This window comes from Numida meleagris, chromosome 1 (genome assembly GCF_002078875.1).
Source record: "Numida meleagris isolate 19003 breed g44 Domestic line chromosome 1, NumMel1.0, whole genome shotgun sequence".
NCBI lineage: Eukaryota > Metazoa > Chordata > Aves > Galliformes > Numididae > Numida > Numida meleagris.
The window spans coordinates 61,008,943-61,031,242 of record NC_034409.1 but is presented as its reverse complement, the minus strand read 5'-3'; the positions used below and the strand labels follow the sequence as shown (position 1 = coordinate 61,031,242).

The window sequence follows — 22,300 nt, the reverse complement described above, 5'->3', positions numbered from 1 at the left end:
TCACTTGGGGCCTCCTTTCTGCAGGAATTGGTTATGCCTCACAGGTCATCGTTGTGCTCCTGAACTTCTACTACATCGTTGTCCTGGCCTGGGCCTTGTTCTATCTCTTCAGTTCATTCACCATTGACCTTCCCTGGGGCAGCTGTGATCATGAGTGGAACACAGGTGGGTCTGGAGGGCCCCTTGGCTCTGGGAAGAAGGATGCCCATGCTGAACCCATGAAACCCAAAATTGGGTTGCACTGGGGCTTGTAGGTGTGGGGAGCCCCCAGTGACCTTGCTGCTGGTGCTTTGGGGAAGAGGTTGCAGCCCCTGAGGGTATCTTCCTCCTTGGCAGTGATGAAAAATCCCATCATCCTGTTGTGTGTTAGCCACAGAGCCAGTGCTGGTCGGGACAGCTCACTGCCTGCTGGAAGGAAAAATTAAATGCCAACTTCTTAATTGTCTCAGGTTTCCTGCCAGCCTTGTCCTGGAGGGGACTCCTTTGGTGCATCTTTGGGACTATTCAAAATTTGTTTCTGAGTCAGTACCGATGAGTATTGACACCATGGATGGAAAGGGAGCATTTTTTCTGACCCTCCAGTACTTCAGCCACCCTTACTCATGCTTCTTCTCTCCCTGGGCCTCTCCCACAGGGAACTGCATGGAACTCCAGAGGGCGAATTCAACCCTAAATGTGACCAGTGAAAATGCTACCTCCCCGGTCATTGAGTTCTGGGAGTAAGTAAAGGACAGGCTGGTAACCCTCTTTGTTCCATGACAAGCAATCTCCAGGCAATGAACCAACCCGCAGAGGTACTTCCTATTAAACCATGCTGGTCAGAAGAGGTCACAGAGAGCAAGCTGGGCAGGTCAGGGCAAAGGCTCTTTGGGACAGCAAAGTCAGTCAAGGGTGGCATCGCTGAGCCTGTGGTGTTTGTCCAGAGCTGTGCTGGTGTGTCTCAGTGCCAGTGGATGCGTCCTTCTCTTACACCGTAAGTGTCCAGCCTCTTGATTTGCCTGGGCTGCACTGAGTGAAGAGGAATTGTCTTTGGCTGCATATAAAAAATATAATATTGTTAAGATACATAAATAAGAAAACTTTTTTTTTTACATTTTTTATTAAAACATTAAAAAGAGGGCAACAAAATATAAAACTAGTGAGTTGGACACATAAGTCTTACACTGTATTCACATATCCCTGGACTATTTGAGCTTCTCATTCTCACTGACTTCAGCAAAGGCCATCTGACTCTGCAAGAGCTTGCCTCACTGTTGCTTTACTTCCTCTGAATCTTGATCTTTCCTCTTCTCCCTTATTCCTCCTCTACTGTTGCTCTCCCTCTTACTCTGTTTGAGTAACTCTATTTGAGTACTCCCTGCCTCCTCTCATGCTCCTCATTGCCACCCATGAACTCCCCTACCCAGTTGTTTTCTCCTGCAGCACAGGTGAACTGTCTGTATGTTCCCTATCCCCAAACCATGGATCAGACGTACAAACCTCATTAAAATTAGAGTTACTGCCTCAGGATATGAGAGCCATTACCATATGCTTTGATCAGTATTTCTATATAGGTTGCAGCCCTTGACCTGCCTGATGGCTGTGTCCATGCTCAGGATATGGGTCCTAAGACCACAGCTGGAAGCAGGGTGAGATCTGTGGTGATCCACTCTGCAGCATCACTGTGGTGGGTCTTTGTCTGCATGTTTTGCAAGCCTTAGCATGGTCAGCTGTTGAAGTGGAGACCTTAAAGCCCTTTGAATTACTGAATGTATTTATTAGACAGTAGGTAATACATATTAGATATTAAAAACGTTTATTTCAGAGTGACTAATATGAAAGCCATATATGAGAATATATGGCCAACATGAGAAGCTCACCAAAATGAGAACAAAGTACTGAGTTCAGCTCACTGCCTGGTGAAATCTGCTCCCTCATTTTCATGGTCTCCTTCCCTTGTGCCCATGCACTAGTTACTCCAAAGTACAGAGTACCTTTATCTCTGGCATGAAAGCATAGACCTGCTGGCTGTGATCTCTGATGATGGACACAGCCCAGCACCAAGTCCTGGTTGAAAGACTGAGAAGACATCCCCTTGTGCCACCACAAATTACCCTAGTAAACTGTGGCTGGTAAAGGGCTCTACCCTCACAGCCGTGTGCCACCAGCACAGAGCACATCATGTCCCTAGAGAATCCCTGGGGCAGCACAGGGCAAAGCACTTTTCCTTGCATTTGCCTGTGAGCAGAGAGATCGTTACAGGCTGGAAGACGCTGAGTACATACATTGCTGCTAATAAGCTTATGGCATTAATTCCTTCCATAGTTGGTATTTTCCTCTTCTCCTACAGTACCCTTTTCCCTTTTTTCCTTTAAACTGCTTGCAGGCAATTAGATGCTGTTAAGAACTCAGACTGCTCTGGCTGGCTGCTGGAAAAGCCGATGCTCTCTTTACTGCTGTGAGCATCCCTGTGCTACTGGGAACCAGCACACAGGACTGGTGATTTCCAGTGTAGGATTGGGGTAGGAGTGCAGGAGGAAGGATTTTCCTAGGGAAGCACTGACCTGCCACTGGGGTGAAGGCACACTTCTGTGGCCTCTCCTGGATGCGGTACAGTGCCCTGTTAGTTACACACTAACTGGTTACTCTTCCCCCCCTGGTTACAGAGTCCATGTCCCTAGAAACAGGGAAGAAGAGCAAGATGAAAATAAAATATTCAGAGAAACAGCCTGATTTCCGCTGATTTTCTTTGTTTTCTGATTTTTTTTTAATTTTTAATTATTTAATTATTTATTTATTTTTTGTGAACCCCTCTTATCCTCTCAGTCTATCTCAGAGTGTGGTTCTCCAGGAATGCAGCCTTTATTTGGAGATAATTGCAGCAGGGTGGGTTTGTGAGCGTGCTCCACAGACTGCTGCTGAGGCTCTAAAGTGGCACATGTCCCTCTCTGCTCATCTCAGGATTGGGGTTTGGAACTACACCTTAGTGTTTCACACTCAGATCCATCAGTGCAATGTAGGAGACAGAAGGAGGAGAGTGAGTCCTTGCTTCTGTAAATGGTAAGGAAGATTTGACATACCCACAGCTCAGAAAGCTGCTTTAAGGCAAGGGTGAGACTATAAGGCCTTGGTCTTGTGAGCTGGTGAGTGCAAGCAGGACAAGAAACTCAAAAGGTTGGAGGGGGAAAGGAGAAGAAATGTCTAGGCTCAACAGGCCAGCTTGAGAGCAAGTGTTGAATCATGAGTCCATGTGTGAACCACCAGGCTGGTAGTACTGGCGCCATAGTCTAATTCTAGTAGTGCTCTACAGGGGGAGTGGTTTTTGACACCTCTGCGGCTTGCAGCTCAGAGCTGGGTCTTATTTGTAGAACTTCCTTTCTCCTCAAAGTTGTTGGGTGCTCCTAAGGTGTGGTGAGAGGTATGGAGTTGGGAACGTCGGTGGCCGACACTGGAGACACTTGGGTGCTGTTTTCTTCCCACCCTACAGGAGGAGAGTGCTGAAGATTTCTGATGGCATTCAGCACCTGGGCAGCTTGCGCTGGGAGCTGGCTCTCTGTTTGCTGCTGGCGTGGATCATCTGCTACTTTTGCATCTGGAAAGGGGTCAAGTCCACAGGCAAGGTGAGTGCTTGGCTCACATCGAGCCTCCAAGTGCAGGCCCAGGAGAACTTGCTGTCTTCATGTGTAAGAGGTGTCTGCAAGTTCCCTTCCCTCCTGCCACAGCATGAACAAGCTGTTTGTGCCCCTGCTGGCAAGTACAGCTGGATATTTTCAAATTCATTAGGTAGTAAGGTAACTCTCATGTACTTAAAGCTTTCTCTGCCTCTGCACCACAGGGATCTTCTTTTTGTCTTTTTTGTTGGTCCCAGCTCTTCCTATAGATGCTTGCATTCCCCAGGTGTAAGAATTCTTCTTTTACCCACACTGGTTTTCACAGGGGTATTTCTCGAAATGTTTCTGAGGAGGGTCGGTGTGACTGTCCAGCTCCATCCTGAGCTGCCCCATCCCTGTCTCCTCTCTTTATTGCAGTGTGTGCCACTATCATTTGCACTGACACTATTACTTAGTCTCTACTACTGCCTCCTGACCCATTCCCAGTCTGGAAGCAGCAAAAACAGACGGAAGTGAAAAGGTTTTGTGTGTTATCTAGATGGTGTTTCCTCAGTGCGCTGGGTTGTAAATTGTAGCTGCATCCATTTCCATCAAGTTGATGGCACGGATGTTAGCAGTTCTTCCTGCTTCCAGGATAGTCTGGAATTGTGAAGGCAAAGTCAAGCAGCTTGCAGAGACAATATTTTCTGGTTTCCATGGAGTAAAATCAGAAGAAATGAGCAACTTCTTGCTGTAGTGGCCTGGTAAAAGAAAGCAGAGGCAGTATAATAACAGCAAATGTGATACTAAGATACAGCAAACAAAGAGTGGGAAGTGCTGAGAACAAATCCAATCTATTTCAGATACAAGTTCAATGCTAAATTCAAGCAATTCTTAGCAAAAAGGATCAGTGATGGTGAGATCTTATCCCCTTGAAAACAGAAACCTTTCAGTAGAGAAACATGACCCACTGGTTTATCAGCCCTTGAACTGAATTTGTCCTATGCAGAACAGTTTTGCAGCAGTTTGCATCCTCGGATGCAGAGATTGCCTGTCCCCAGGGAGCTCTTGCGGATGCAGGAGGTTGTCACAGATGGAATCACTTTGCCGAGGCATGTGGATCAGGTTCAAATAAACCCTGGATGTTGTAGACCAGCATGTGACAGAATGATCACACTGGTCCCGGCAAGGTTCCTAGTGATGGAGCTAGAGCTAACAATGCCCAAGAAATAAAAAGATTGGGTTTGAGCCAAGCATTGAGTAATATCTCATTGGATCCAGATGTTCATGTTGTTAGATAGATGTTTGGAACCCTCCATCCAAGAAAACATTCTCCAAATTGAGGCTGCTGGTCTCAGTGCAGATGTAAGAGACTGTTGAGTGAAAAGCTCAACATGTGAGCTCTTGCAGGCACACAGGACATTACCAAGACCTGAATCTGAACCGTATGCCAGAGAACAAGCAGACTGCATTCTGAGCTCCTAAAACTGATGTTATTTAGAGATTCATCTAAAAGTGCGCAACCTGCCATCCTGGAAGAATATGCACCAAGGTTCAAAGGCAGTGGGTTATTTTTAAGATTTCTCTTTCAAATATCTTGATTTCATGAGCTAAGAAATATTAGACTTTCATCCTGTCATATCCTGAAGCAATAATTTGGTTCTGTGGTGAGTACAGAGGTGACTGTTAGACTCACAGGACCCTCACAGATTTGATTAACTGTCACTGAGAAGCTCTAAATCAGAGCCTTCTTGAAACCTTGAGACTGAAATGAATGATGGCATTTGCCAGTGTTGAAGAATGCTGTTCCCGGGTTCCTTCAACATCCAGGATGCAGATTCAGACAGACAGGGATGGAGCTGCTTGCACAGACATCTCAGGCAATCATGAGCCCCAGCAGGGAGATGTTTTTCACTGATCTCTATGACATTACCCAAGACTGCTGTGATATATAGAGCAAGGTGTATTAAATGCATAGAGAACTTGGGGCTGCAGGCAGAGGTGATAATCTAAGAGTTTGTTCGTCTAGGATAGGACATCACTCAAATCCTTCTGTCCTTCCACATAACAAGACTGAATCACCAGAACATGCGTATCTTGTCTTAGAGCAGGACTCTCATGGCAGTGCCAGGTCCTTTGGATGCTGTTTTACTCAGATGAAGTATATCATCAGGATGGATCCAGAAAAAAATCTTTTTGAATCACTGCTTGTCTCACAAGAATTATCTGGGGAAGAGAGAAAGTGGTTGTGCTGCCCAGGGAAATCATCCTCCTGCTTCTGGCAGTACTTTCTCTGCTGCAGAAGCTGCTGTAGCAGTGACAGAGCCTGCCCCTGCCACCAGGCAATGGTGAGCTTTAGGGGGATTTTGAAATAGCTCGTTCTGGATGGATGGGCAGGTGGGAGAAACAGATGATTTCACAGCATCACATATTGTGGTTCCTCTAGAGAAGTTCTTTAGTTCCTTGGTGCGTAACTGCTGAAGCTGAGAAAAGAGCTGTAAGGTAACATTAAGTTGAAGAGTGCTGATCAGCACGTCCACACAGGAAAAACCTGAAGGAGCAACATTTCTTTGCTGGCCCAGTGTGATACAGCAAACTGACCAACTGTTTTAGAGGTGATCAATAAGACTTGAATGTGTAGGAGCAATGCAAAGGCATTAATGACGCTATTTGAACTGTTGAGGAAGCTTTAGGAGACCTCAGTTGGTTTGACCATTTGGAAACACAGAGCACAATGTGGTATTTTTGTGGCACACCGTAGCAATTAGCAACTGAGGTAGGGATGCACAGCCCCTTTGCTGATGCAGACAAGTATTACTGCTGTCTGCGGTGGAGTTGCTCTTGTGACAGCCTGACTCTCACTCTGGATCACTCCTAGGACTAGCAAGGTTTTCTCTGGCTCCAAGCATGCTGTGCCATGCCATGCAATTCCTGGGCACATATAAAAAATGCATTTCTTCACACCATAGGCTAAAGCAAGGTGCTTGGAGCACTCATGCGTGTCCCCTCGTCCCACTTCCAGGTGGTGTACTTCACGGCCACGTTCCCATACATCATGCTGGTAGTCCTGCTGATCCGGGGAGTCTCCCTGCCTGGGGCATCCCAGGGAATCCTCTTCTACCTTTACCCAGACCTCAGTCGACTCGGGGATCCCCAGGTAAGGCATGTGGGAAAATGAATGGCTGAGCTGTGCTTGCCTGGATGCCTGTGGCCATCCTCTTTCCCTCTTTTTCTTTCCACACTCTTTTTCTTCCAAGTCCTTCTATCTGTCTCCTCTTTCCCTATACTGGGTATAAGGCAGGGCTATGAAATGGATGGCCCTTGGCCTTCCCCTGTGCCTTTCCTGTATTTTCTAGTCTGAGGTGGGTCTGAACTGCCTGGGAGCAAGAGCAGAGGTGGCAGAACCCATCAGTGGGTTTAACCCCCTCAGCGAGAGCAATGTCAGCTGAACCCGTCATTTCTTGGGGATATTCCCGTGCTCCGGGGCTCTGTAATTTCTGGGGTTGCAGTGGTGAGGAGGAGGAGGAGGAAGGAGAGAATGAGGATGACTTGATGCACCCTAGGATCCGGCTGCCCTTCTTGCCCCCTATCCCTGTTGAGAAATTCCTGCCTGCCTGGCCAGAGGGTCCATGCCTGACTGCTGCTGTTAATCTCTTCGGGACAAGTTCTTCCACATTAAATCCTGGCTCCAGCTGAGCTGCTGTACCAGCCTTTGTGTGAAGGTGTTTCCAAAGGAGATTAAAGGGTGCCTGCCTGGAAAATAGGGCAGCAAAACCCTCTGTAACCCCATTAACTCTTCCTGCTCCAGCCCTAGTGTTGACTCTGCTGTTAATTTTGCAAGCGAGGGCATCTCTGGCTGCCCCTGCCCTGCCTGATGCAAGGAGCAAGGGTCCCTGGAGCATAGTGATCATGTGCTAGGGCTGCTGGGGACCCTGCATTTGCCAGTGCCACCAGCGTGGTGTGGCTCTGGTTGAGCCGGTTTGACTTAGGCTTCCCATGCTGGGAGCTGAGCACGAGTTTCCAGTTTGCAGCTGAAGGAGATCTGCTTTTCATCATGTGAAGTGCTCAAAGATCCTGTCCAGCATTCTGGAAGTTGCTCTCTAGTCATTTGGGTGCCCAAGCGGTGGCTTGAAGGCTTTGTTTTGCGGTGCTGGCTTCTCTCATGCTCTCTCAGCTGCAGGGAGGAGGTGGGCAGGACAGCCCCGCCTCACTGTGAGGTGCAGCGAGGTTGGAAGGGGTTTTCTGAAACTCTCAAGGGAGCAAGGACAGGTCTGTGGTCATACTGTGTGCAGCTCTGTGTGTGCTGATGCAGTGTGAGATCCTTTTGCCACTTTCAAAGTGTGCTCCCTGGCTTCTGCAAAGCTTTGTGGTCACTGGGGACTCACCAAACCAGGTAGCAAGGCTTGCAGTCTCTTCATGTTTCCCCTGTTGGAGAGGGAAGGTAAGGGTTAGTGCCCCAAGCCCTGCGTGTGTGCACTGTGCCCCTGCTGCTGTGCAGGGACAGCATGTGCCCTGCCAGCCAAGCTGATGACAGTTGACTTGTGCTCACAGGACGGCAGGCTGTGATTGCTTACCCGCAGTCCAGCGCTGCCTGGAAAAATGCAAAGTTCTGCAGTGCCTAGGAAGGGATGCTGGAAATTTGAAAAAAAAAAAAATAATAACCTCTTCGATCTGAGCCTTGCGATAAGGAGTCTCAAGGGGAGGTTTAGATGAAGGGAAAACAATATACAAGGGGACAAAAGGATAACTGCTTAAAAGTATATGAAAACATATGTGCAAAGGAGGGATGAATTATTTAGCAGACTCTACCAGGGGAGAAGCAGCTGAGATGTGATTAAGTGTCTGTGTGGAAATCATTGCTTTTCACCTGCTCAACGACCTTGGATAGAACTGTGAAATCCTGTGCACGAGAGCTGACTGATGATGGTCTCTTCCAGCCATAAAGTCTGCAATTCCCTAAATCTTCCTGCACCTTCCTCTTCCCACTCTATAAAATGTTTATAACTAAAAGGTTAAATGCAAACTATTTGATATAAAGACAGACCAGACCATACAGTGAAACTGCTGAACAAGTTTTGCATAATAAAATCCAGTTCTGCTAAAATAGAAGCAGGTAACAGCAAAATCACCCGAGATGATTTATTTTGAACTGTAGGCCCCAAAACTAAAAATACCCCCAAAACTAACCCCATTGGTTGTTTGTTACTTGTTTAATATTATGTATTTTTAAAATAGCATACTAGCCAATTGCTGAGCTCATTTCTTTTTGTCCCTTCTTGACTGCATTTTTTGAACTCCAGAAGGTTCCTATGTTTTCCACAGTACAGACTGTGTTTTAACAGAAAGGGGAACTCAGGGTTGCTCACCAGTTCCTCTCTTGCTCACTCCACCCCTTCCAGTGACCTCTGTGGTAATTTTATTACTTGTTTATTTCAGTAGATAACGCTGGGATTTCCTGATGCAATTATGGAGAGAGATGCAGAGCGGTCCACTTGCAGGAAGCTGAATGAAAGAATTCACACTAAAAATAAGGGTTAAGTGTGGGCAGTTTGTTGTTGGAGCAACTTTTCTCTGGCACTGGCAGGCTCTCTATCACTCAAAGCTTTTGCACCATGACCAGACACCATTGTAATGGACAGAGTTGGGGAGATAACTGATGGGCTTGATGCGGGAAGTGCTAGCGATGTGTTTGGTCTTACTTGAAAGAGAAGAAATGTAGTGGTCTCTTTTCACTCTGGTATCAGTCTCAAACATTTTTAGCTAAATTCTATTAGGTTTGTTAACTGAGAAAGGAGGAGTAAAATTTAGAAGTCTTGGGGCATGTCCCTCTCAGCACAAACAGAAAGTGCTTCTCAAAACATGTCCAACACCTCTTGCTCTTGTTTTCCCCCCAAATTCCCCAAAATACAGTGTCTTGGTGTGTGTGTTTTTGCTTTACCCCTAGAGCCTCAGAAAGCCTTTGTACAAAGAAGAGCTTTTCATGAGGAGCTGCTTCCCCTGTGGCTGTTGAGAACTTGGCCATGGGCCCCTGCAGCCATGCTGGGGAAGGGGTCAGAGCCATCAAATTTCGGCCCCTCCTGCTGCTTGCTCTGCTGCCAGTGAGAGCTGCTGCTTCCCAGCAAGAGGGGAAGGCAACTGTGGGCATGCTAAATATTATTTGTTCCCCTTATTTGTTTTTTTTTTTTTTCCCCAGCAAGCCTTTAGCTTGACCCTACATGCTTGTGTCATGCTGTTGCTGGCCCTGTTTCCCCTTTCTGAAGGCAGCGTGTTTGTTTTTAGGCAGAACCATAAAGCCTGGGTTCCAGGAGCATCCTTCATCCCTCCCCATCACCTTGGGGGGGAGGCCAGCACAGCTGTGTTTGGGATGAACCAGAGCCTGCTTTTTTTTTTTTACAGTGTTTAAAGAAAGCCCAGAGGTGAGGGGCTCTCCTGGATGCAAAACCATAGAATCGTAGAGCCATTAAGGTTGGAAAAGACCGCTAAGATTATCTAGTCCAATCCCAACCCATCACCACCATGCCCACTAACCACATCCTTCAGTGCCACATCTACAAGTTTCTTGAACACCTCCAGGGACAGTGACTCTACCACCTCTCTGAATGTCCCTCTGGGTTGATGTAGGGTGCAGGAGTTTGCTGCTCATTGATGGGGCACCATGGGGACCCTGTGTGCCCAGGAGCAAGTCCTGTATGAAGGGGGAAGACAATAATCTGAGAATTGTGCCCTAGGCATCCTGAAGTGAAATCCTGGGGATCCCACTGCAGTAGGGAGCTGAGCAGGAGTGGGCAACCCAATCTCTGTAAGCAGCAAGAGCCCACAGACACCCTTCCCAACTGAGGTTGGACCCAACGCGTGATTTTGGCAGAGGAGCAAGGCGACACCTCCACAAACCTTCCTCTTTGAAACATCTCTGGCCTCTGTGGCTATCATCCTCACCTCCTCTGTCACTCCTGTCATCCCTACACAGTGCCCTTGGCTGCCTGTGCAGACAGAGAATGATCTGTCTTAGAAATAACTACGGATTTGGCTTTTTCCTTGCCTGATTGTTTTGCCTATGGAGGGATGGGAGAGGTGAAGGAGATGGCCAGGTAAGCTGGCACAGCCCTCAGAAGAGGTACTCATTGAACAGCAGCTGAAGGCTTGCTTAGATTTTGCTCTGTGCTTCACACTACCCCAAGCATGACGCCCCATGCAGCAAGGACCTGCTCTGTGCTGTGTCCTCTGCTGGCTGCTGGGGGCAGCTTGGTGCTTTTCAGCAAGTACCTGTGATGTATGATGCATGCACTGGGCTTCTTAGAACATAATTGTTTGAGTTGGAAGGGACCCTTAAATTTCACCTAGTCTAGCTCCCTTGCAATGAACAGGGACACTCACAGGTAGATCAGGTTGCTCAGAGCCCTGTCCTGCCTGACCTTGAGTGTCTTCAGGGATGGGGCATCCACCACCTCTCTGGGCAACTTGTGCCTGTGCATCACTACCCTGATTGTAAAAAACATCTTCCTTATATCCAATCTAAATCTCCCCTCTTTTGGTTTGAAACCATATCCCCTTGTCCTATCACAACAGACCCTGACAACAAGTCTGTCCCCTTCCTTCTTACATCCCCCTTTACATACTGAAAGGCGGCCCTCAGGTCTCCCCAGAGCTTTCCCTTCTCCATGCTGAACAGCTCCAGCTTTCTTAGCCTGTCCTCATAGAGGGCTGGATGCATTCCAGGAGGTCTGTGTCTCTCCTGTACCAAGGACTGGGATGCAGTACTTCAGGTGATGTCTCACCAGTGCAGAGTAGAGGGGCAGGATCACATCCCTGACCTGCTGGCCGTGTTTCTTTTGATGCAGCCCAGGATACAGTTGGCTTTCTGGGCAGCGAGAGCATGCTGCTGGCTCATGCCCAGCTTGCCATACACCAGTACTGCCATGTCCTTTTCAGCAGGGCTGTGTTCCATCCTTACATCCCCCAGTTCGTACTGATAGTGGGGGCTGCCAAGACCCAGGTGCAGACCTTGCAGTTTCAGTTATTGAACCTCATGAGGTCCACCTGGGCCCACTGCTTGAGCCTGTCTGGGTCTCTCAGGATGGCATCCCATCCACTGAGCACGTTGACTGCACCACACAGCTTGGTGTCATCTGCAAACTTGCTGAGGGTTCACTCTGTCCCATTGTCAATGTTCTATACCGTTTTGCTCTAAAATACTCTTTGCTATTATTTGTAAGTGTTCTGAGGTCTTCCTAAGGAAGGATCTGTTTCAGTACAGGGGGCTATTAAATTCTAGTACATGTAATAAAGCAAATATTGCGAAGAAAATTACGGGAGGAAGGAAAATGTTCTCTGATAGGCCATAACCATCTCAGACAATTGCAGCTCAGGTGTGAAGGCTTGGTTAAAAACATAGAGTAGGATATTATTACAAACTGGAGTAAACAACATGTTCAAGGAAATTGAATTATGAATTAAATAAACTGGATGGCTTAGAAAACTGCAGACAACAATTGCAGCAAAATACCCAGGCTGCCAATGTGCCAGCAAAATCTGAACAACAGGATGAACTTCAGCAGTGGAGCTGCAGCCAGAGAAGAGCAGCGTGCTTTTCTGCAGGGGAAAGAGTGCCCTCCGTGACCCCATAAAGCCCCTTTAGTTGGAGTGGAAACATTAAAATAATGAGAGGCTGTTGTTCAGCAGCATGGGGGGAAAAAAGGGGGTATTGGAAGGGCTGGAAGGAACATTTCTCTGAGTCACAACTGGGAGAGGAATGAGCACAGGCAGCAGCTCGGCGAGAGAAGATGGAGGCTACTGTTTCCAGGAGTAGGTGCTCTGTGTAGCCTCCATGAAACTGTGGGGCTGAGATGGGGTGAGGGATGAGCTGAATTCCCTTCCCACCCTAGGTCATGAGTTGTGCTGCTGTTGCTCATCTCCATCAAACCCATCGCATCAGTCTTGTTGGAGTCCATCAGCACCCAAGCAATGTGGGAGATGCTAGGGGTCTGGGGAGGAAGTAGAAGTGGGTGGTCTTTCACCCAAAAGCTGCAGTAGCCTTTTAAAATGAGAAATAGAATTGTGTACAGCCTGAGCTGGTGCTCACAGTCACAATGACTGAGCAGGATCAGAAGCTCTGTGTATCATACTTAGCTTTCTTTGTGCTGGTTCAGCCACAGGCTGCCTTGCTTCAAATGGGAATGTGTGCTGAGGCAGGACCTGCATTCCCTACAGACATCCTTCTGGATGTGCACCCCGGGCAGTGCAGCGGGAACCTGCAGACCCCATTCTGATCTCTGCTGCACATTAAGGATATTGCTGGCTGCAGGAACAAGCCACTTCATGAGTCACAGAGCTAATGAAGCTTGGTGTCTTGATATTTGACTTCTACCATCATCTGGTAAAGCACCAGTTCTTTTCCTGCCCTTGGGATGTTTCTCATGTCTCCTGCTTGTGTGATTTATCTGACATTTAACACTGGTTGACTGTTCCTCCCTGTAGCTTTCCTCTCAGTGGGGATGCTGAGCCTTTCCTGTTCCCTGATTGTTGTGAAATTCTTAAGTAGTTGGTATCTTTGAGATTTCTGACCACTGTTAAATCACTTTGAACTGCAGAAATGGATCCAATGTTATGGCAAGGGTGGGGAATGCTATTTGATGGCAAAAGTCTTACTACCTCAACAAATTGATCTGAAAGTGCTTCAAAAAACTCAAGAGAGTGCGATTCAAGCTAGAGTTTTATTGAAAAAAAAAAAAAACAAAACAAAACAACAACAGAGCACCAGCAATGAACAGCAGAACAGCAAATCAAGCCTAACAAAACTTTCCATTCTGACCTGTGAGAAGATCCTTAAATTACTGCTGCATGGATGTCAGCTGGATCAGCCTATCTCAGTGCCTTGCTGTGCCCAAAAAGCAGTGGAGAAGTGAAGCCCATGCCCTGACTGCCTACAAGCACATTGATTCTTTAGGAATTAATTGTGAAGAAAATACATAAATAAATAAAAGACTTTGTTTTTTCCAATCTTTTTGAAACGCAATAATAAGCGAATATTTTGGACTCCAAACCTGCCTCCCTACTGCACTCCTCCAAAAAACAAAAGTAAAATACTACTCAAAAGTCAACTACTTTTTCAATGTCCTTGTGCTCAGAACTAGCTGTTCCAGTCCAACCTCATCATCTGTCTCTTCCCATTCTACAGATCAAAGATTTGATCTGACTCCCCGTGGAAGGTTTCTTCTTGTCAGTTTTGACTGATGAGAGAAGAAGGTGGGGCTGAACGTTGACTGAGCTGTCTGCAGGACAGCCAAGGAAAGCAGTGACACCAGTGAGCCCTAGCTGGTTGCCCCTCAAGACACAAGGCCTTGGTTGAGCATGTACAGGTATAATTTGGAGTCACCAAAACTGCTGTGTTCCTCTCTGATGTTTCTGTTCTTGGGAGACATCCCCAGGCAGGGCCCTGAGCAAGGCGGGTGTTCATCTGAGGACTCAGCAGAACTGCTGCTCCAGGGTACAGCCACTTGCAGACTCTTCTCCTTAAACTTCTCCCAGTAATAACTTTCTTCCACTTTTCTTTCCTCACTGCCTTCCCTTTTGTCTCTAGAAGCACCATTGATTGAATGCTTGCCTTATCTCTATTTTATAAACCCTTTAGGAAGAAAGATGTTAGACAGCAATCTTTGTCATTCCTTCATTCCTCACTTTTGGTCCTTGCTTTTGCTGTTCTCTGCAGAAGACGGTGGCTATGATTGCATCAAGGACTGCACACAGATAGTCTTTCAAATCTAATTTGTCGTTGACAAATGTCAGGCTCTGAGCACTGGGACACATTCTTGACAGAGAGATCAAAGTGGAGTTCAGGCTTTGTGGGACTAACATCATTCTAGTGTTTTCTTTTAAGAGATGTCCTGTGCGAGCAACTCTGTTTATTTCTAATACTCCTCCCCAGTTAATTTGCTTTTACATTTTGGAGCCTTTGAAGTTAGATCTTGGAGCAAAGGGCCACCACCCATAGATACCTGTGCCACTGAGTGGGAGACCAGACCTGCCCAAATCGTACCCCTCTCCTCTGCTGGTGGAAGGCTCCTTCAGCTCTCCTGGATAATGCTCACCCGGTCTCTTGCTGCCAAGAGACTCTTGAGAGTCACAATTATCTGCAGACTTGCTTAAGGAAGACAGAAATGATGATGAAGATCTCTATGTGCTGTGGGTTTGCAAACCTCTTGGCACCTCCCTTCCCTTTGGCTCTTGTCACCCCCAGGGTGCTTTAGAGAGCACTATAATTCCTTGTACTGTATAACCTGCTCCTACCAAAGGCTTGTCTAAATGCAGGGTATTGCTGACTGCCTGAGCACTGATTTTTTCTGCTGATTATGGTGACCCCTGGGTCTCTGCCTCTTCCCATTGGTGCACTATCTGTGCTCTGTGCTGGCCTTGTCTTCTTACCTCTGTTTGCATCTCCCTTGCAGGTCTGGATGGATGCAGGCACTCAAATCTTCTTTTCGTATGCAATTTGTCTGGGATGCCTGACAGCTCTGGGCAGCTATAACAAATACCATAACAACTGCTACAGGTAACTAGAGCATGGCTCTGCTGCCTTGAGCCTTCCCTTCCCTCGACATCAGTGCAAATAGGCTGGTGAACCGCTGGGGGCCTTTTGAAGTGTCATGCTTTCCATTTCTACTCAAGGCATAAGAAAACACTTTGCAGGTGTTTTCTCCTCAAATTCATCTCTCTGTGCTTTGTACCCAAGGGAAATGTCAAGAACTTTCTGTCCATGTCATGGATGACAAATTCCCTTTTCCACGCCATATGAGACCCATCAAAGCCAGATCCTCTTCACTAGTTTTGTGATCCCAGTCCACACCACAATCTCCCCTGTTTACATAGGTGGGGGAAACAGAGCTGTGAGATCAAATGGCTCGAGATTGGAGTCCTTTTACCTTGTGATTTATCCTCTCTAAGTTCTTTTAGACCTAATGCACAGTTTTCAGTGCTCTGGGTGCCTATGTGCTATGTATGGCCTATATATAAACATAGAGGTGTGACTCCTGTCTCTTGCGTTCTCTCCCCATGCTGGACTGCCCTTGGGCAGAGATCAGCCGAGCTGCCAAATTGCATCAGGTTGTCAAGTTGAAGTGTTCAGGTGAAAACACACTCAGTTTGCTGCAGATGTATGCAGCATCTGAGGCTGTATCTCCAGAGGCAAAAGGTTAGTGTGAGGGGAAGAGACCAGAAAAGCTACCTGCCTCCCTTTCCACCTTTCTCTGCTGACCATGTTGCTTTTGGTGCTGGGTTCTCCCTACACCTTTTAAATTCAAATTTGTTGTCATTGCTGTAGAAGCTCCAGGCAGACTACCACATGGTCCAAGCTTGGCATCTTTCTCTTCACCTTAGAATTTCACAACTGCTGAAGGGATGCCTCTCCAGCAGCTGGGCTGGGACTTCTTTTCACATTGTCCCTTCTGTCAGATGCAGTTCTGAGAGAAAAGGCTGTGGGAAGAGAAGACAAAATGGATCGGCTCTGGCCTGCTGAGCGTCCTTGGGCATTGTCCCCGTGCATCTCCAATCTGGATGTGTAACGTGGAGGTGGTGACAGGGACTACTGAGCAACAAGGCTGCAAAAAGCTTCTGTAGCAGCAGCTGGGAGAGGCAGTAGAAAAGGAGACAGGTCCATTCAAGCACAAGTCCTTCATGCTGTTTGGCTTTGCTAGGGAAATCGTGCTGAGTTTTGGTGTCAAGACTTTGACCAGCCTGTTTGTGCAGAAAGACAGGGCCAGGCTTTAATGACACAGAGGGACACAAGCTTGATGTCCCTCACAGTTCTCTCAGGCCAGATGTAACCTTTAGAGACCTGGGGAAAGGAAAGAATGAGGGGAGGATGGACCATTGTTCATAGGACAACAGTCCAAGATGGTACCAAACAGCATGGGACATTTCTCACTCTCTGGGATTGCAAAGTTGCTCCCTGGCCTCCTTCTAGGTGAAAATCTGGGGACTCCTCTTTCTCTGGCCATTCCTTGCATGTTACCCCCGCCATGACACCCCTTCCCACCTGCCAGGTGACTGGAGAGCATCTCCCAGCCCATGTCTTTCCAAGGAGGCTCTAACCTCATACATACATCTGGGGAAAGGAGGGAAGAAACACTGGGAAGGAAGAGGAGCTATTGGAAATAAATGTGAGTTTGTATGAAATAGCTGAGAACATTAGTGGAGATTGAATGGTTTATAGCAGGCGGAGATGGGATATTCTGGCACGAGCATCCCATGGGGCAAGTTGAGCTTGGCAGAGCATGAACTTTCTGGGTGATTCTTTGGGATGCACCCTGAAGGTTTCATGAAGCCTCTCCTGCCTTAATAAGGAAATGAAGAGGCAGAGCAATGATTTTAGGTGTTGAGTAGTCCTTCATCACTCAAAGTGGTGTGATATGGGGAGGAATGATCTGAGCTACTTGTACAGCACTGGGGCTCTGCATGAGCTATGGTTTATCTCTAGAAATGGTTCAGACTGTGAATAGATTCAATCAATGTGCAGGGATGAGCAGAATGCTAGAGACCTAAAGACTTGTAGAGAAAATCACACTGGATTTGCAGAGTAGCATTTAATAAAGTCAGAGTAGGCCATGAAATGCCGGAAGGGTGTGTTCAGTTGGGTCCGTAGTGTTTTGGAAAGATTCTGGAAAAGGTTAGAGTTGTCCCCAGGGCTGCAGTCACAGGAGGCCTGGGGAGACTGAAGCATAAAAAAGAATTGGATAGATAAGAAATGTTTAGTTTAACGAGTAGATGGATGAGAATGAGATGAAACAGAGACAAAAGGGAATAGATAAGAGAAAATAAATTGGATGGCTCTGTTCATCTTTTTCTCCTAATGCAAGGGCCAGGAGATACGTAGTAGTGCTGAGAACATTGTAACTGGTCTGAGAAATCTATTAAGGAAAAATTATTGTCCCCCTCTCAAACAGAAATAGTCTCTGCTACTCTCCCAAAATGGAGGGACAAGGAGAGAGAGAGGAAAAAAAAATAGGTTTTTAGATATGTAGCAAGTCTGTCTCATGGGTGAGGAGAGCAGGGGCTGCCACAGGACACAGGTCACACCTGAACCCTCCCACTGATGCTGTGCTTCCTCCTCCCAGGGACTGTGTGGCCCTCTGCTTCCTCAACAGCGGCACCAGCTTTGTGGCCGGCTTTGCCATCTTCTCCATCCTGGGCTTCATGGCAGGGGAGCAGGGAGTGCCCATCGCTGAGGTGGCTGAGTCAGGTGAGTGGGGGCTGTGGTGGGATGATGGTGTCATGGGAGGCTGCTGTTTATCCCCTGGGCCAGGAGGCATTCCCATAGGGTACCCACTTCAGAGAAAACAATGTTGGAGAAGCAGGCTCCTGTCCTGATCGGAAGCTCTGCTCTTTGCCTCCAAAACCCAGGGAGAAACAAATGCCCGCTCATGAAATGTTATGATGCTATGGCCATGTCTTGAGGTCAGTGTAAGCTGCCTAGTGGGGCTATGGTTAGGTAGGTAATGTCTTTCCAGGAGGGATGCAGTACCTGCATGGCATGTACTTAGGCTTGTGCTGGGCTCGGAGACTGGTTTGTCCCCCAGTCCTCATAGCAGTGATGCAGCCATAGCTTGCTCTGCCCCATTTCCCTCCCTCCTTGCTGGAGCTCCTCCACCCTGCCTGAGTTTCCCATATGGTGCTTGGCCGGGCAACTGCCTCATGTGGGTCCACAGGGATGTGCCATGCTGTGCCATGCTGCTGCCTGCTCTGAAGCCCTTCTCCCCGCAGGACCTGGCCTGGCATTCATCGCCTACCCTCGGGCTGTGGTCATGCTGCCCTTCTCCCCACTCTGGGCGTGCTTCTTCTTCTTGATGGTTGTTTTACTGGGACTGGACAGCCAGGTAAAGGTGCTGGATGCTTTTCTGCTGGAATAAAGTCACTGGCCCTTCAAGACAGGCTTGGACTTGACAGATGGAGGTGCAGGGCTGCTGGAGAACTGCTCAGGTTGGGCTGACAGAGGTGGGATCTCTGCTCTTTGCAGTTTGTCTGTGTGGAGAGCCTCGTCACAGCTCTTGTGGACATGCACCCCACCATCTTCCGCAAGAAGAACCGCCGGGAGACCCTCATCCTGCTGGTCTCCATCCTCTCCTATCTGGTGGGGCTGGTGATGCTCACTGAGGTATTTTGGGCTCAGACCACCTGCATGGTGTTTGCTGGGTCTGAGTGCCTCCTAGCAGGGACCTGTTGGGTGGTGGGATTTATGCTGGAGATGGGTGAGCTCCATCCTGCTGCCAAGTTCCTGGAGGAGGCTGCCCTGCCCTGCTCTGCCCTGCCCTGCCCTGCCCTATGGTGTTTGCACTTTCTCTTCCAGTCCTCACTGGAAGTCCAGTCCTTCCAGTCCTCACTCCTTGTGCCAATTACAGTTCTGACAGCTTTCCTGCCAGGACTGATAATAGGAGCTCTGGACAGCCAATATTTTGGTTATAAATTTGTCTCTACATGAGTCAAACATTTACTGCTGTTGCCGGTTGCATGGTTTGGAGTGAGCCTTTGTCCTTTTCTTTCCTTCTGTATGGAGCTACAAAACTGGTTGAAAACTTGGATAGAAAATGGATGGAAAATTTAGTGAGTCAGAGTGTGCCCATATCTATTATGCTGATTTCCTATATATTTACGTTGTGTCTGGGAGTTAAAACTTTGAGATATCTGTGTATTGTGGGGTTGATGTTGCCAAATCTGCCATGAAAGGGGATTTCCACCCTTGCTTCCAGCTACAAGAGTTGCTTTTTTTTTTGTCTTCTCCTAAAATATCCCCATCATCTCCAATGGTCTCTTCCCCTCTCCTGCCCTGCCCAGGACAGAAGGGTTGCTGAGGCTCCTGAGAGGAAGAAGTCTCCTAGGTCTCCCACACAGCTTCATCAGGCCTTTAGCACAAGGAAGGTGGTCTTTGCTGTTGGCTAAAAATGTGCCCCAGAGAGAGGGTAGTCTCCTAGTCCTGGGGAAGGTGCTGAATTTATGTCCTGCTCTGGCTGGAGCTCTCGGCCTGTGCCTGACTACTTTCTCCTCTCTCCTTCCCCACTTCTCCTTGCTGCCCACTCGGCCTTCCCCAGGGTGGGATGTATGTCTTCCAGCTCTTTGATTACTATGCTGCCAGTGGCATGTGCCTGCTCTTTGTGGCCATCTTTGAGACACTCTGCGTCGCCTGGGTCTATGGTGAGTATTAGCCAAGGGGGCCCAATTCTGCTCTCTCAAGCTTTCACTTTCCCCATCCTCAATGCGCTGGTCGATATTTCCTCTTGGCAATCACTTCACAATGCAAGGTAGCCTTCTAAACCCTTGCTTTGGTGCCTGTGGATTCAGCTGATAGGGCCTTCCTCACAGCAATGCCCTAGGAGATCTGCTTGGCAGATATCCTCAGCATGTTCCTAAGTGCTCCTGAATTTGAGGCCCTCCTTCCTTGGGGATATGAAGCTGGCTGGGGGGCAGTTTCCCAATCTGCGCACAGAAGAGTCTGAGATCCTCACAATGCTTTTGTGAGCCCTCTCTCAGCCCTGACATTCATAAGAGATGGATAAAATCAGGTTCAGGTCACAGCCTTGGTTCAGGTCCTAGCAGGACAGGATATGCCAGCTGAGGGGCTGTGATGACCCACAGAGCTGTTCTGGGGTGAGCAGACATTAATCCAGAACTGAAGTTGGCTGCATTCCTCCTCAGTGAGCTCCTCAGCAGGGTTCTTGGCTATGCAGAGGTTACTGCCTCATCTTCTGGGGAACTCCCAGGTGGTGGGGAAGCAGGGCCCTCACTTGCCATCCTCCTCAAGATGTACAGACCCTGCTGCCCTTGTTCCCTGCAGCAGGAAGGTATCCTTTCCCTCTTCTGCAGGTGCTGAGCGTTTCTACGACAACATTGAAGATATGATCGGCTACCGGCCATGGCCTGTCATCAAATACTGCTGGCTTTTCATCACTCCGGCAGTTTGCTTGGTGAGAGATGGGCAGAGCTGGGTGCCTCTGAGGTACATACACACACATATATGGAGGGATCTGCACATGTGTTGAGGTTATGTAGCCTCTCTTTTACCACAAAGCTCTGTGCAGGTGTGGAGACACCAGGAAGACCTACTTTGACTAACAGTGTTGATTTTCTTGCACTTCTTCCACTCTGCCAGGCAACCTTCTTGTTTTCTCTGATCAAATACACCCCACTGACCTACAACAAGAAATATGTATACCCATGGTGGGGAGATACGCTGGGCTGGCTGCTGGCCCTCTCCTCCATGGTGTGCATCCCTCTCTGGATTGTCTACAAGCTCTCCACCATCAAAGGATCCCTCAGAGAGGTGAGGCTGAAGCTCTGGGATCAGGGCATGGGCTGTGCCGCTGTCCAGCCTTTCGAGGGAGTTGTTTGTGTGCTGCAGGTTGATTAGTAGGGAGCCTAGAATTAATCAATTGAATGAGTTCATTGCTATAAGTGAACTAGTGGTTTTATTGAGTTCTGCCTGGCTGGAGGGCTGCCCCAAGCTGGCCGTTACCACTTGGTGCTCTTTGTTTATTGCTTCTGTCTCTTTGCAAGCACCATTAGGAATAAACTCACTAGATGATGACAGAAAAGATGATCTCCTGTACCTCAACTCAGTATGGAGGCTGCCCTTGACAGCAGCTTGGAGTCTTGCTCCAAGAAAACTCCATACCCCACTTGTTCTCTGTCTCCTGCAAACACTCAGGAATGGGTTGTGACAGCTGGCTGGCTGAATGATACCCATGACTGGAAGGGGAGGGCCCAGGTCACCTTTTGTCCTTGAGACCATGTTCAGTGCCTACTTTTGCCTTCCAGAGGTTCCGCCAACTCACCTGTCCACTAGAGGACTTGCCTTCCAGGCCTGGCATGGGACAGCCTCTTCCTTCCACCAGATCCGGCCTCCTGATGCTGACAGAGCTGGAATCTCACTGCTAGGACCTGTGTGACTCTCCCTCCCTCCCCCAGGATGGTTTCTATGCAGCTTTTACCACCTGTTGGATAACACAAGGATTCACTCACTAAGGAGACAGGGATTTCTGGGTTGAGTTCCCTTCCCTGGAAGTTCTGAGGGAGAGGCTGCTGCGGAGATGGTCTGCGTGGAGTTAGCAATGCACCTTAATCCTCTCCCTAAGAGGGCTCTGAAGGGGCAGATCAAACATGGGTGTTCCTTCCTGAACACCCCCAGCCTTCTGATGGGCAGAGAAGAAGGACTGATCATGGAGTGGAGAGTGCCAGAGTTTCAAAGTTGTGGCTCTGGTGTGGACTTTGGGAGCTCTCCATTCATTCCATTAAATTCTTGTCTTTCCCCTCTAGTTACAGTCTGTTTCATTTTCTGTGGCTGGCATCTGTTGCTTACATCATGTTTGCTGGAGTGTGTATCAGTGAAACTGTGCTGGGCATTTGGGGCTGCATCTCTGTTGCACTGGCACATTTGTACAGGAGGGTGGTGAGAGAAGAAGCTTGGTTTAGGTGGGAGGGAAAGCAGGGAAAAGTGACTGGGAGGCCTCTGTATGCAGTAGGCTTGGGGTTCTTAGTGCAATGCCACCTTCTGCTGGAGCCATCACCTGCTCCCAGCCAAAAGAGTCATCTGGCTGATGAGTCACTGGGCTATTCCCAGGGTCTAGAAGTGTGTGGGCTGGCATTTCTTCATGCAAGTGAAGGCTTGTGGGAAACTGTCCCTCATCTCTGCAGGTCTAAGTCATTTTTGTGCTGACTGGATTCCAGGTTCTCTAGAACCTGCTATTTTTGTT

At 48.1% G+C, this 22,300-nt stretch overlaps 1 protein-coding gene across 1 annotated transcript in view; it reads left to right on the top strand.

Annotated features, from left to right (window-relative positions):
• The window catches only part of SLC6A13 (solute carrier family 6 member 13), a 28,129-nt gene extending 6,267 nt beyond the window's left edge, over window positions 1-21,862 (top strand). The window contains exons 4-15 of the mRNA XM_021389483.1: window positions 25-165; window positions 635-719; window positions 3,467-3,599; window positions 6,592-6,726; window positions 15,011-15,114; window positions 17,675-17,799; window positions 18,321-18,433; window positions 18,574-18,711; window positions 19,643-19,745; window positions 20,415-20,515; window positions 20,701-20,871; window positions 21,366-21,862. Coding sequence (XP_021245158.1) covers window positions 25-165; window positions 635-719; window positions 3,467-3,599; window positions 6,592-6,726; window positions 15,011-15,114; window positions 17,675-17,799; window positions 18,321-18,433; window positions 18,574-18,711; window positions 19,643-19,745; window positions 20,415-20,515; window positions 20,701-20,871; window positions 21,366-21,485 — 1,469 coding nt within the window. The 3' untranslated portion in view covers window positions 21,486-21,862. The remainder of the gene's footprint in view (window positions 1-24; window positions 166-634; window positions 720-3,466; window positions 3,600-6,591; window positions 6,727-15,010; window positions 15,115-17,674; window positions 17,800-18,320; window positions 18,434-18,573; window positions 18,712-19,642; window positions 19,746-20,414; window positions 20,516-20,700; window positions 20,872-21,365) is intronic.